General features: G+C 44.4%; 1 protein-coding gene across 2 annotated transcripts in view; it reads right to left on the bottom strand.

The window, feature by feature from the left end:
• The window catches only part of LOC121575546 (solute carrier family 41 member 1-like), a 39,631-nt gene extending 24,910 nt beyond the window's left edge, over positions 1-14,721 (bottom strand). The window contains exon 1 of one of the 2 annotated variants that reach the window (XM_041888717.1): positions 14,526-14,721. In XM_041888717.1, coding sequence (XP_041744651.1) covers positions 14,526-14,702 — 177 coding nt within the window. In that variant the 5' untranslated portion in view covers positions 14,703-14,721. Of the gene's footprint in view, positions 1-6,568; positions 7,197-14,525 lie in introns of those variants that run through there. The other variant, XM_041888716.1, reaches the window with a different exon arrangement.
• Between the last annotated feature and the right edge of the window lie 449 nt (positions 14,722-15,170).

Below are 15,170 nucleotides of genomic sequence, written 5' to 3'. Positions count from 1 at the left end.
AAGCTAAAATAACAAAGGTTTGTGCAGGAACAAAATTAACATAGGTCGAAGCCCTGCCTTTGGGTCTGTTGGCTATGAGAGCCTCGCCAGGGGCAGGCACCCATCTCTCTCCTCATGAGATAATGTAAGGGAGAGAAATGCTAGGTCCACCAAGGGAGGGAGGTCATATGCCCTCCCTTGATGTACAACAGATAGAGATGACTGATTATGTGATGAAATTGACGGAATTTTCTGCAGCACTCTCTTCTCAGGTGCAGAAGGCCCAAGAGGGGGAGCTGTCGGGGGAGTACGCTGCCACTGAAGGTAAAAGTGGGAGACTGGGTGAGGGTAAAAGTCCACAAGAGAAAGTGGCTGGAACCCAGGTGGACTGGACCGTACGAAGTGAAGGAGGTTACTTCACACTCAGTCCAGGTCAGAGGTAAATCAGGCGCACCCTGGCACCATCTAACTCATTGCACACCAGCCCCCACTCCTTCTAGATCACTGACAGAAGTCAGGGCTGATTTGAGCAGCCAAAACCAAAATTTGACACCAAAATGAAGTTTCCCTTATGGGAAAAAGAACCTCGACCAGGTAGAAGGAGAAATCTTTGCCATCGCACCCACTCCCAAACGAACAAGCTCAAATCTACCCCTTTCAGGGGAAGATGAAATAGAATTTGAACAACAGCTTTGATGTATTTAATCGTGCACTAGAGGGGGACTAACATTGTTTAATTAACTGGCCATATAATTAGTATGCTAGAGGGGGATGGTTGAATTTTTTTACAATTGCATTATGCGTTATCATGTGTTGTTTTCTTTTCTGCATTATTGTTTTTCTTTTAAGACTGATTCAACTATGCTTAATGCCAACATAATTAATGGATCACGTCTAGTAGACGTGAAGAGGGGGATTTGTCGTAGTAAATATAATTTGTCGTAGTAAATATAAAATGTTATAGATTGGTCTGACTAAAATGTTGTGCAAGACCAATTTGTGTTAGGAGCCTGTTTTTAATAAATGCTGTTTTAGGTCAGAGAACAAAGGACAGAGGAGAACACCATATCTTGTCACCAGATGGCCTAGTCTTGCAGGAATGCGATAACAGGACAACACCCCCACCTCCGGCCATAAACCACCATACTCCCCACGAGTTCCCTTGACACACACCAATATTTCACTTTCACGCACACTCATTCTCAACTCCCCACGAGTTCCCTGGACACACACAAGACATTTCATTTGCACGCACACTCATTCTCAACTCCCCTGTCTACTGGTCGGGTGCCAAGGGCAGAGGACTCTGCCGTGCACCAATGGGGCATCTGCTCTGGACAGAGCAGACCCGCCTCCTACGCCTCGGGAACCAATCAAGGGACTAGAAGAAGGACCCCTTCCTTTATGTTACATTGTATAAAGTAATGCTGTAAACTCTGTTTAAACATCCTTCTCAACTGTCTCCATAAGAGGCAATTGATTGGGTCCATGCATGTAGCTAACAGTAACAGATATCTCTGTGTTTAATAAACTGCCTTTTTGCTTAAGCAAATTCCTCTCTGTCTAGCGTCGTTGGTTTGTACTCCCTCTCCTTATTATGTGTTCACCAACAAGTGTCCATTCTAGGCTACCAGTAGAGCTCACGGAGCCTTTGTTTTGTTCGGACGACTCCCTGGTGGATGTCATGAGCTAGTGAAACCAGTCTGTGACGCAGCGTAATAGGCACTAGCAGGCGGTTTGGACCATGGTACACTAAACAGTCTTGTACAGGGAGTTCCTCCCGAATGGTAAAGTAAGGTAACAGGTCTGGGGAAACATTTTTTCTCGTTTTGGGCCAGCCTTTTTCAATCTGGCTGCGTAAAGCAGTTCTGGGCATGTAGCACATTCGGAGGAGAACTCAGCCACTGACAGAGCGTTAAGCTCAGTGGATAGCAGTGCCACTAACTAAGGTTCAGTGACGGGGACAACATTTTCATCTGAGGGGAGGGGCAGATGCGACAGGCAACCAGCAATTAAGTTTACTGATCCAGGCCTGTCCAGAATGTCATATGTGAAGGACAGTAAGCGAGCAGACCATCTCGCAATGCGCAATCCAGTGCGACCTACGCATTTTGATGCCAATAGGGTAGTAAGGGCCTGATGATCAGTTCGTAGTGTAAAACCCCACAGGAACGTTCACCACCGCTCAACCGACCACACACAGGCAAGCGCTTCCTTTTCTGCTATAGAGTATTTGCGCTCGGCTGAGGAGAGGGAACGGGATGCAAACGCCACTGTGCGTTCTGTTCCATCTGGATGTACTTGCGTAAGCACACCACCCAAGCCATAATCTGATGCATCAGTGGACACCAGGATAGGAAGAGCAGGGTCGAATATAGCCAGGGCAGAGCTATCAACAATCAGCTGCTTGACTTTCTCGAAGCTATCCTGCGCAGCATCCGTCCACGTAAAAGGGCCGTCTGTCCTGAGGCAGGCGCGCATATGCTCGACCTCTGTAGAGTAATTACGGATGAATTTGGAGTACCACCCAGTTCAGTCAAGGAAGGAGCGCAGGGTGGTAGCATCGGAAGGAGCAGGGGCCTTAAGAATGGCACTGACATGTCCATCATCAAGTAGTAGTCATTGTGCTGTGATGGTATGACCAAGGAAGGTCAGGCTCATTTTGTTGAAATGACATTTTTCTTTGTTTAGCAGCAAACCAGCGTTCTCCAAGGTGCTGAGAACGCCCTGCAAGTTGCAGTCATGTTCCTATTTCATTTTTCTGTATATTATGATGTTATCCAGGTAGGCTTGTGCACCTTGTATGTTCTGCAGTAGGGAGGAAATCATATTTTGAAAAGCAGCAGGGGCTGAGGCCAAACCGTAGGGGACCTGAAAAGGCTGTTGTGCGTAATGAACGCTGTCAAGTCCCGGCTCTCGTCGTGAAGGAGGACCTGATGGTAGGCACTAGCCAAATCAATGGTTGAGAACACAGTAGCACCTTGTAGCTCAGCAAAGAGATCTTCCATGTGAGGAAGTGGATAACTGTCAATGATCACTGCTTTGTTTGGCTTGCGCAAGTTCACACACATGCGTATATCTCAATTTTTCTTTTTGGTAACCTGGTAACCACTATGGGTGAAACCCACGGGGAGGCATCGATTTTCTCAATAATATTAGAGGTTAGCAATTAGCAAGCGAACCAGGTCAGCAGAGACCACTTTTTTAACAGACAGTGGTAGTCAACTTAGTTTTTGTTGCACATCAGTAACATCCTCTTTAACTTTCACGCGGTGCGTGAACCCTTTGAGTGACTTACAGTTAGTGAACGCATACATTGTTTTTTTCATACTGGCCCCCCGTGGGAAACGAACCCACATCCCTGCCGGCCAAACCCTCCCCTACCTTGGACGACGCTGGACCAATTGTGCGCCGCCCATGGGTCTCCCGGTCGCGGCCGGCTGCGACAGAGCCTGGACTCGAACCAGGATCTCTAGTGGCACAGCTAGCACGGCTTTACGGAAGAGTGGCCAGAAAAAAGCCATTGCTTAAAGAAAAAAATAAGCAAACACGTTTGGTGTTCGCCAACAGGCATTTGGGAGACTCCCCAAACATATGGAAGAAGGTACTCTGATCAGATGAGACTAAAATTGAGCTTTTTGGCTATCAAGGAAAGCGCTATGTCTGGCGCAAACCCAACACCTCTCATGACCCCGAGAACACCATCCCCACAGTGTAATGTTCACAAACGTAGCACTGTTTCTTTGTGTTCTTGAACGTAGCCCTGTCTTTCATTTTTGTTCATTGATTTAACCTGTGTTTGTTACTCACCTGGTCTCATTAGCTCCTTATTTAGTTCAGTTCATTCTGTTTGTGCCTTGTGAGTTATTGTTCGTTTTGACTCTACTAAGCCTTTTCCTAGCTCGTTTGTGAGAACCAGTTATAGCCTTCAGTCCTAGTTTTTGATTATCCTGCCTGTTTGCCTACCTGTGTATGACCATTGCCTGCCTGTGACCACAATTCCTGCCTTTGTGAAGGTGTAATAAACACCTGCCGTGCTCTGCACGTGAATCTACACCTTTTTCTCCTTGAGTATTCATTACACACAGTGAAGCATGGTGGTGGCAGCATCATGTTGTGGGGATGTTTTTCCATCGGCAGGGACTGGGAAACTGGTCAGAATTGAAGGAAATGGATGCCGCTAAATACAGGGAAATTCTTGAGGGAAACCTGTTTCAGTCTTCCAGAGATTTGAGACTGGGACGGAGGTTCACCTTCCAGCAGGACAATGACCCTAGGCATACTGCTAAAGCAACACTTGAGTGGTTTAAGGGGAAACGTTTGAATGTCTTGGAATGGCCTAGTCAAAGCCCAGACCTCAATCCAATTGAGAATCAGTGGTATGACTTAAAGATTGCTGTACACCAGTGGAACCCATCCAACTTGAAGGAGCTGGAGCAGTTTTGCCTTGAAGAATGGGTTATGCACGCTCAAGTTTTCTGTTTTTTTTTGTCTTATTTCTTGTTTGTTTTACAAGAACAAATATTTTGCATCTTCAAAGTGGTAGGCATGTGGTGTAAATCAAATGATACAAACCCCCCCAAAAATCAATTTTAATTCCAGGTTGTAAGGCAACAAAATATGAAAAATGCCAAGGGGGGTGAATACTTTCGCAAGCCACTGTAGTAGCACTGCACGCTTCCTATCATCTGGCCAGTCATCTCCTGTAGTATTGATATCCACCAAGTAGTTGTTGAAGATTTTCAACCACATGGTCAACGGGAAGGGCAGGAACAGAGTAGGTGTTGATGCTAATGCTGCTGCCATCCTCGTCGCCAATTTTGTTGTGTAGTAGGCTCAGTAACATACATTTACATTTTAGTCATTTAGCAGACGCTCTTATCCAGAGCGACTTACAGTTAGCACATACATTATTTTATCGAACCCACAACCCTGGCGTTGCAAACGCCATGCTCTACCAACTGAGCTACATCCCCTGCCGGCCATTCCCTCCCCTACCCTGGACGACGCTGGGCCAATTGTGCGCCGCCCCATGAGTCTCCCGGTCGCGGCCGGCTACGACAGAGCCTGGATTCGAACCAGGATCTCTAGTGGCACAGCTAGCACTGCGATGCAGTGCCTTAGACCACTGCGCCACTCGGGGACACGATGGGTGTAATTAAGGGTATGTTTACTCAACAAGCTTAGCACTCCATCACAGCATACATCATCAGCACATGCATCCTCTTCTTCTCCCTATCTGAAATCCTGTTCTTATTGTACTTCCGCTCGCTGTCAGAATACGTAGAATAAAATATATTTATGTCTCTAGAGGTAAACTTGGGTAGTGCAGCAGAATACAACACAGAGAGCACGAACCTCCAAGTGGGGGAGCCGATAAGAGTGACAAGAAAAAGGAAAAAATAGGTAACTTTTTCAGGTCTAATCCACCCCCTTTTCATCAGAATTGTTCTAACTAAAACAATAAAGCTACATAATACATATTCTTTCTAGAGGAAGTCTTTACATCTTTTACATCTAGGTAAGGAGTTTTGCGCTTGAAGAATGATTATTTTGTGAGGTTTGATAATGTGTACTAGCTTATTAGTTAGCTAGCTAGCTAACTGAGCAAGGCAGTCACACACACTTCATATTAAACTAATGGGGTGGTAAGTGAAGCACAATGCACACAACACTTCATGCTTTACCAAGCTAGCGATCTGGCCACTGTAGCTAGTAACATTATAATTAAATCACAATGGATTAATTTCGATGTAGCAGCTGCTTGTAGCTGGCTGCCGAGAGTCAATGCAGTGTCTTTACCTAACACAACAGCTAGTTAGCGAATCATGCTAACCATTTAGCTAACATTAGCCAGATTGCTAAAAACGTATCTATGGGCTGTATGTGATTATGGAGAGTGAATTAAATTGTTTATTTGTGATCTTGCTAGCTAGTTACAGTATATAGCTGTGGCCATCTGGCTAGTATCAACAAGGGCTTTCTACAACAATAGCAACATTAGAGCAGCTAGCTAGCTAACACTGAATAGACCATAAAGCAACACACATGGACATGCATTGCCAAACAACAATACTGCCACCTTCTGGTTTGGAGTTTCTTAACAAGGCTGAGTGGCTGACGACTTCAAGGTCTTTGCTGTGTAAACATAAAAGAGATTGACTGCCGACACTGTGCTAAGTACTGTGGCAGACAAACCGGTGTGTCTGAGCTTTAAAGGGAATAGCCATTTAGGATGCAGCCAGTGTGCCCTTTTCTAACCCTACCAGTCCCACCACTGGTGTGTTATCTACCAGGGAAGGTGGGCTATCACTGATACAAAGCAATGTACATTTGTAGATGCCTAAACATCTGTGGAGCTGCACCTCTCTCCCCTGTTTTTTGCTTAAATGCAAGGGGATTTACAACACATCACAGCATGCCCTGATACACACAAATATACTGTTTCAAAGCGTAACAATAGGTCAATAATAGATCAAGACACACATGGATATTGTTCACAGACATTACATACACACACATGCACACACACACACAAATGTACTTTACAAGACACACAAACAAACACACAAACAAAGTTAGCCCATACTTGCACCACGTCCATGACTATGCCCGCCGCCACCATGCCCAGGCCAGCCACCAGGAAGGGCAGTAGGATCTGGGCTGTGATGAGCCAGGCACTCTCAGGCAGGTAGCCATGGGGGGAGCGGGTCAGCTTACAGGTGAAGCCCCTCAGCTTCTTCCCCTGGTAGCACAGCTCCAGCTCCAGATGGGTGACCACCATTGTCTCATCAGGTCCCAGTTACCCCATCTCTGCCTGGGAAGATGAGTGGGGGTTTAGGGAGCAACAGCTGCCCCTTGTCACATTAACCCCCAACAACCTCCACCACTAATATCTCCTCTATGGTAACTTGATAGTTTAGTTTCGTGAGTGGAAGTTTCTTCAGAGTAGGGAAGCCTGGCTTTGACGACAACAAGAGGAGGGCAGAGAGTCCTTCCAGTCGACAGCAGCACGTCGCCAAACGTTCTTCAGAGGCTTTCAGAGCCTTTTGAATGACAGTTTGTTGCCGTAATGTTCTGAATGTGAGGTCAAAGGAACAGTTCAGCTGCTGCCTAACGCTTTCCCATAAGGTAAAGAGTCCGGAGGGAGCCAAGAAAAGAAGAAGAGGGCATTTGACGAACCTCCCTCCCTCCTCTTGTCCTTCACCTGTCGCTCTCTCTTGTCCTTCTGTCTTTAGCCAATGTTACTAAGATAACAACAACAAAAATGTTTTGCTAATGGTGGATGAAGCTGAAGAATGGCACGGACTGCCTTTGGCCTCTCGCACTCCTCACACCTCGCTCTTCAGCAGGCGAGCTGCCGAGGGGCTCCGCTGGAAGTAGCCGGTGCGTTCACCGCCGCGGGGCCTGAAAAACGTCCACGTCCTCTGGGACAAGGACAACCAGAAGGCTGCTAACTTTTTCTCTGCCCTCCCCAGCTGCTGCTGCTCGTGATGCCTCTCCACTTTCCTCTCCTTCTCTTCCCACTGCCCTGTGTGAGCAGCCTGGCTTGCCTGGAGCCCCTTCCTCATGTTGGGCCGGAGAGACGTGACGGAGGTTGTTTGTCGGTGTGTCGCAGAAGAGAAATTAGGTAAAAAGGGATGGTGATGGTCCGTGGTTCTAAGGCTCTGAAGGAGAAGGACTGCAGGGAGACATTGAGTGAGGACGATAAGGTGTGAGTCGCAAGGCAAAGTGTAAGAGTACCTGTACCATCGCCACCAGAGGTTTCCTGTACTCTGTTATGCAGACAGATTGGATCGTGATGGTGCTTCTGTGAGAGAGGGAGGGAGGGAGAGGGAGGGGGTGCTGCTGCTGTCGGTACAAGCAGGGCTATCAGACTGAAACGGGGTCTCTTTCTTTCTCTCTCTCTAGTTCTATCACTCTTCTTCACTCTGTCTCTATTTCTGGATCTCTCTCTCCTTTGCTCTCTTTCTCTTTTCTATCTATCTCTGCCTCCTGATAATTCTTTCTCTCAACTCTGTTTTCTTTATTCTCTGTCTTTTCTCCCTCCTCCCCTCTCTGTCCCCACTCTGTGACACATCATCTGTGCCAGCAGGTGTTGCACCTCTCACAAACACGTGGCACTAGCCCGGTCTCCTCTAAAGGACACCTCTCCTTTCTGATTGGTGGGTTGATTTAGTAAATATTAGCAAAACACTGGAAGTGAAGTAAAAATCAATAACTTCTTAATCATCCATGACCATGACAGAGGTTTGAGGCCTGCATGCTGTTAAAGAGGGAGAGAGGGAACTGAGCCCAGCTCTTTATCTCTCCCTTCTAAGTGATTATGCATGCACGCACACAAAATCACATGTACACACACACACACACACACACACACACACACACACACACACACGAATGACTCAGCTGAAAGGTGTCCCTGACACGTGATGTGGACTGTCTGCTCTCTCCTTCCTGCTCCCCCACTGACACTGTGTTGTAATTCAGACTGTAAACTCAAGGCTTAGAGGACTCCTGGACACAGTTATAATTGAGGGATTATGTGTTGCTTGTGCCCACAAGATAATTCCCATAGAAATATAATTTCGTAATTAGTAATTCTATTTATATGATAATGCCTGCTCTGATTAGCCTGGAATAAATAAATAAAAGCGTATCTAATTGTTAAGGGACACAGAGATAGTCTCCCGGAAATGCAGCTTCTTGTACTTTCTCTAAATGTTCTAGCTATTGTAGATATCTCTACATCGGAGTCTCACAACATAAGCTTCTGAAGGATTAGTTGTGGTACAGTAAATCCAGTTCTTGAGATTCCACAAGGACACATTTAGGAGAAGGGTAGCAGGAGCTTAACGGTAAGTGCCAGGAGCTTAACGGTAAGTGCCAGGAGCTTAACGGTAAGTGCCAGGAGCTCATCGGTAAGTGCCAGTAAGTCCCGGTAGGGGTTTCCTCTATGACCAGAAAACAACTACCAAAACGAAGTCAGCGGAAAATACCAAATCTAAACCTGAAATCTAAAAATTCCATCCACTTTAGCGTCGATGGCCCCATACACACACAGGTTGTACAACTAACTGATCTGTCTCACTTCACCATACAGTCATCTGGAGATGACTGTAACATATAACGAAAAGTCAAGGCTGTCACGGTTGCTGAGGCGACATATGTATGGGACTCCGTTCACTGGGTGAATGGCTCCAATCTGGTGTGACTCTTTCTTTTTTAATGAACAACTCCACCAAGGCTAACATTATACCGCAAGAGACCCAGTATGAACCACTGGGTGGTATCTGTAACATATTACGATTAACGAACGAGTATGTGCCGGCGTCTGTGTAATGTTATTAAGTATGGAATGTTCGACTTAAGTGTATGAAAGTGTGAATTCTGATTTTAAATCTATATAGTTCTGGCCTTGAGTTGTTATTGTCTATTAATGTTCTGTATTATGTCACGTTTTATGTTTTGTGTGGACCCCAGAAAGAGTAGTGGCTGCGTTAGCAGCAGCTAATGGGAATCCTAATAAAATTCTAAAATACTAAACGCATTTGACACAATGGTTGTGGTACAACTGCTATTATTGTGATACAACATAAATGTAAACACAATGCTTGTGTAATCATTTTTCTGAAGAAAACATTTGCTGTATCAAAACCATTGTACCAAATGTGCGGTACATCAGTTGTACAAATTGAGTGTGTGCGTGGCCTATTTGAACCATATACAGTGAGGGAAAAAAGTATTTGATCCCCTGCTGATTTTGTACGTTTGCCAACTGACAAAGACATGATCAGTCTATAATTTTAATGGTAGGTTTATTTGAACAGTGAGAGACAGAATAACAACAACAAAATCCAGAAAAATGCATGTCAAAAATGTTATAAATGTATTTGCATTTTAATGAGGGAAATAAGTATTTGACCCCCTCTCAATTAGAAAGATTTCTGGCTCCCAGGTGTCTTTTATACAGGTAACGAGCTGAGATTAGGAGCACACTCTTAAAGGGAGTGCTCCTAATCTCAGCTTGTTACCTGTATAAAAGACATCTGTCCACAGAAGCAATCAATCAATCAGATTCCAAACTCTCCACCATGGCCAAGACCAAAGAGCTCTCCAAGGATGTCAGCTTGGTGAGAAGGTGACAACAGTTGGTGCGATTATTCGCAAATGGAAGAAACACAAAATAACTGTCAATCTCCCTCGGCCTGCGGCTCCATGCAAGATCTCACCTCGTGGAGTTGCAATGATCATGAGAACGGTGAGGAATCAGCCCAGAACTACACAGGAGGATCTTGTCAATGATCTCAAGGCAGTTGGGACCATAGTCACCAAGAAAACTATTGGTTACACACTATGCCGTGAAGGACTGAAATCCTGCAGCGCCCGCAAGGTCCCCCTGCTCAAGAAAGCACATATACAGGCCCGTCTGAAGTTTGCCAATGATCAGATGAGACCAAAATTGAGCTCTTTGGCATCAACTCAACTCGCCGTGTTTGGAGGAGGAGGAATGCTGCCTATGACCCCAAGAGCACAATCCCCACCGTCAAACATGGAGGTGGAAACATTATGCTTTGGGGGTGTTTTTCTGCTAAGGGGACAGGACAACTTCACTGCATCAAAGGGACGATGGACGGGGCCATGAACCGTCAAATTTTGGGTGAGAACCTCCTTTCCTCAGCCAGGGCATTGCAAATGGGTCGTGGATGGGTATTCCAGCATGACAATAACCCAAAACACACGGCCAAGGCAACAAAGGAGTGGCTCAAGAAGAAGCACATTAAGGTTTTGAAGTGGCCTAGCCAGTCTCCAGACCTTAATCCCATAGAAAATCTGTGGAGGGAGCTGAAGGTTCGAGTTGCCAAACGTCAGCCACGAAACCTTAATGACTTGGAGAAGATCTGCAAAGAGGAGTGGGACAAAATCCCTCCTGAGATGTGTGCAAACCTGGTGGCCAACTACAAGAAACGTTTGACCTCTGTGATTGCCAACAAGGGTTTTGCCACCAAGTACTAAGTCATGTTTTGCAGAGGGGTCAAATACTTATTTCCCTCATTAAAATGCTAATCAATTTATAACATTTTTGACCTGTGTTTTTCTGGATTTGTGTTGTTGTTATTCTGTCTCTCACTGTTCAAATAAACCTACCATTAAAATTATAGACTGATCATGTCTTTGTCAGTGGGCAAACGTACAAAATCAGCAGGGGATCAAATACTTTTTTCCCTCACTGTAATCCTCAGTGTGTGCAGTGTGCAGTGTGCAGAAAACAAAGTTTAGGGCTCTATTGAATCTGCATCGCGGAAGTTCAGCTTTACACCGTGATGGAAATTTAACGGCAATGTTCCCGCTTTAGTGGAGACTGCATTCATCGAAAACGCTGCAGATGTCGGCTCAATCAGAAATTACCTTTACATTTATATAGTGGAATCTGTAACGCTTCAGTTTTACAGATTGAATAGAGCCCTTAGTCAAACGTACACAGTATAAATGTAGTACACACTGGATTATTTATAGCAATGGCCTTTCGGGGTTTGTTGTTAAATGGCAAAGTGACAAGTCTATGGGACCGTATATCACAGCTTAGACACCCCATTGCAAACACATTGACTGGGTTCCAGGATTGCATAATGAAATCCAAGGGAATACTGTCTGGCACTTGCTATGCAGAGCTTGCCTCTGGTCTGAGTTTGTACTTGGTGGCATTTTTTTTATAGGGCCTGTAGAGACAGAGACGGATGTGATGCATTTATGTATGCTTCAGTGGAGGCTCCTCAGAGGAGGAAGGGGAGGACCATCCTCAGTGAATTTCATAAAAACAGAAATGGTAAAACATTGAAAAAGTTATCCTTTTTAGATAAAACTATACTAAACATATTCATGTCACCAAATAATTCATTAAAACACACTCTTTTGCAATGAAGGTCTACAGTTGCCTCAACAGCACACTGTAGGGTAGCACCATGGTGTAGCCGGAGGACAGCTAGCTTCCGTCCTCCTCTTGGTACATTGACTTCAATACAAAACCTAGGAGGCTCTTGGTTCTCACTCCCTTCCATAGACTTACACAGTAATTATGACAACTTCCGGAGGACGTCCTCCAACCTATCAGAGCTCTTGCAGCATGAACTGACATGTTGTCCACCCAATCAAAGGATCAGAGAATTAATCTAGTACTGAAAGCATAAGCTACAGCTAGCTAGCACTGCAGTGCATAACATGTGGTGAGTAGTTGACTCAAAGTGAGAGAAAGACAATAGTTGAACAGTTTTCAACAAATTAATTTCTTCAAAAATGAAGGAGAAGCAAGAGAGAGAGAGAGAGAGAGAGAGAGAGAGAGTCATTTTTTTTTCAGTTTCACTTACTTAGCTAGCAAATGCAGTTGGCTAGTTTAGTTACTCAAACACCAGGCTCAAACAGAGGGATGCTACGTTAGCTAGCTGGCTATGACTATTCAACACAACACTGGAAGTCTTCTATTAATGTGTTGCCACCGGGGCCCGCCGGTCTAATTGCTTACTGACTATACACTGTAATATTACTGCATGATTGTAGCAAGTTTACTAACGCATTAGTTATATTGACTAGGATGTTACTTTAGCTACTATGGGGACAATGATGTAGGCTGTGTGTAGCGGTTATGACCTGCTTTGGAATGGTTTTTTTCGCCTGGTCACATACAGCTGATGTGTTGTTCATTGAAGTCCACAAACGAAGGGAAAAGGTGAGAGGAGGAGAGTGCATAGAGGCTAGAATGAATCCAACGTGGCTGCTACGTTTATGCGTGATCAGGGGTGTATTCATTCCGCCGATTCTGTTGAAAAACGTTTCTTAAGCGGAAGCAAACGAAACAGGGATAAAAATACCTGAATTTGTCCAATAGAAACTCTCGTTTGCAACTGTTGGACTAATGATTACACCCTAGATAAGCTAGATGCAGGCAAGAGTGTGCAAGGTGGTATTGAATGTGTCACTGTCTGTCATCTCAAATGTTTCTCTCGACCTGTGTACACCTACGTTGTAAACTTTTAATAGGCTAGGTTGTAGCAACCTCATGATGGGTATAGGGAAAATGTGAGTATCATGTAGTAGCCTAAACCTATCGATGTTACATTGAACTGGGTGAATGGAATAAGAATGACAGTCATCCAATAAGCTGTAATAGATATAAGACCATGCTCATTAAAAAAACACATTGTCCTCCCTCATCATAAACGCCACCGACCGCCACTGGTATGCTTATACATCCTTCTTTGTCTGACTGTGGTCCATGAAAAGTTAAACTCTTCTAAACTTTTAGACGTATGTAAAGGCTGCATTAAGTTTAAGCTGCGTAAAAACTGTGCACTGTACACAAAGTAACAGACCTCGCTCATCCCATTGTGCCAAGACTGATGTGTTAGTAACGGTGTGCCAGCGAGGTCACCTTATCAGGTCCAGCACGTCACAGCGACCTGACCCCCCACAACCCCCCAGCTCCCCTCTTCCACTGTTCAGCCACCTCACAGCAACACAAACAGAATCGGGAAGATAAGCGTCTACGGTCTACACAGACTACGTGAGAGAGGGAGTGAAAGGCTAAATAGAAAGACACTTGTCAAATGTGCAAAATGTGAACACCTAAGCGTCACAGATTATTCACTCTACTAGTATGGCCTATTACTGTGACTTAAAAATCTGTAATGTGTTACTACCCACTCTTATTTGATGTGTTATGATTGAATAAAGTTATATTAAAAGTAAGAAGTAAATGAGTGTTGGTAGGCCAGTTTTTTATGTAGTACCTCTTCTTGGCATCTATCGTAATTATCTTTCATTAAGCCAGACAAATATACTGTATTTCAACTGAATATATAAAGTATGATCCATGAAAAGTTAAACTCTTCTAAACTTTTAGACGTATGTAAAGGCTGCATTAAGTTTAAGCTGTGTAAAAACTGTGCACTGTACACAAAGTAACAGACCTCGCTCATCCCATTGTGCCAAGACTGATGTGTTAGTAACGGCGTGCCAGCGAGGTCACCTTATCAGGTCCAGCACGTCACAGCGACCTGACCCCCCACAACCCCCCAGCTCCCCTCTTCCACTGTTCAGCCACCTCACAGCAACACAAACAGAATCGGGAAGATAAGCGTCTACGGTCTACACAGACTCCGTGAGAGAGGGAGTGAAAGGCTAAATAGAAAGACACTTGTCAAATGTGCAAAATGTGAACACCTAAGAGTCACAGATTATTCACTCTACTAGTATGGCCTATTACTGTGACTTAAAAATCTGTAATGTGTTACTACCCACTCTTATTTGATGTGTTATGATTGAATAAAGTTATATTAAAAGTAAGAAGTAAATGAGTGTTGGTAGGCCAGTTTTATATGTAGTACCTCTTCTTGGCATCTATCGTAATTATCTTTCATTAAGCCAGACAAATATACTGTATTTCAACTGAATATATGTATGATGACATTACAACATGTAGCCTACATACTGTCTATCAAGCCAAATCAACACAAACGTTTCCCCTCCAGACCTAGAATCCCTTCACCCACCTGCACAGCATCCAGAACCATGCCTGCAGTCATTATCCCCAGCCCGGCCACAAGGTACAGAGTCACCACCTGTAGACAAATCTTCCTGGAGCTCTCTTTGGCAACCATGATGGGCTTGTCTTTTTCATCTTCCATCCTATTATTAGTCCAGGTCAGGATACCTCCACTGAGTATCATCCTCGGTATGTGAGACAAACTGCCGAACACATGAAAGTATGCACAAACTCACACACACACAAACACACTTGCTGCCAACCAGGGGTCCTCCCTGACTGTTGTCTGTTGACCTCACAGTGTAAACAGCCTGCCCTCTCTCTTTGGTACAGTCCTCACATGAGCGATAAAAAGCTCAAAGCAGACTAATTAAGAAGGAAATTTCTCTTACATGTACTAGGAATGACTTCAAAAATAATGTCACAACAACCCAAGATTTGTGACGTGAAATTCAATGTGTTTAATATGAAGGGGGAATACTCACACATTAGATATTATTCTATGGTGAGAAAATATTTCATTGAATTCATTTGTTTAAAATAAACAACATTGTGTCTATCAGGGTGCATGATGACATGTATAACAAACCAAAAAATGAATTTTTCAGATTTTACAGTTTTGTATCAAATGTACATTGTGTAAGTAACAAAA

Source organism: Coregonus clupeaformis, chromosome 10 (assembly GCF_020615455.1).
Source record: "Coregonus clupeaformis isolate EN_2021a chromosome 10, ASM2061545v1, whole genome shotgun sequence".
NCBI lineage: Eukaryota > Metazoa > Chordata > Actinopteri > Salmoniformes > Salmonidae > Coregonus > Coregonus clupeaformis.
Note: the sequence above shows the minus strand (reverse complement) of the source record. Positions and strands in the feature narration are given on the sequence as shown.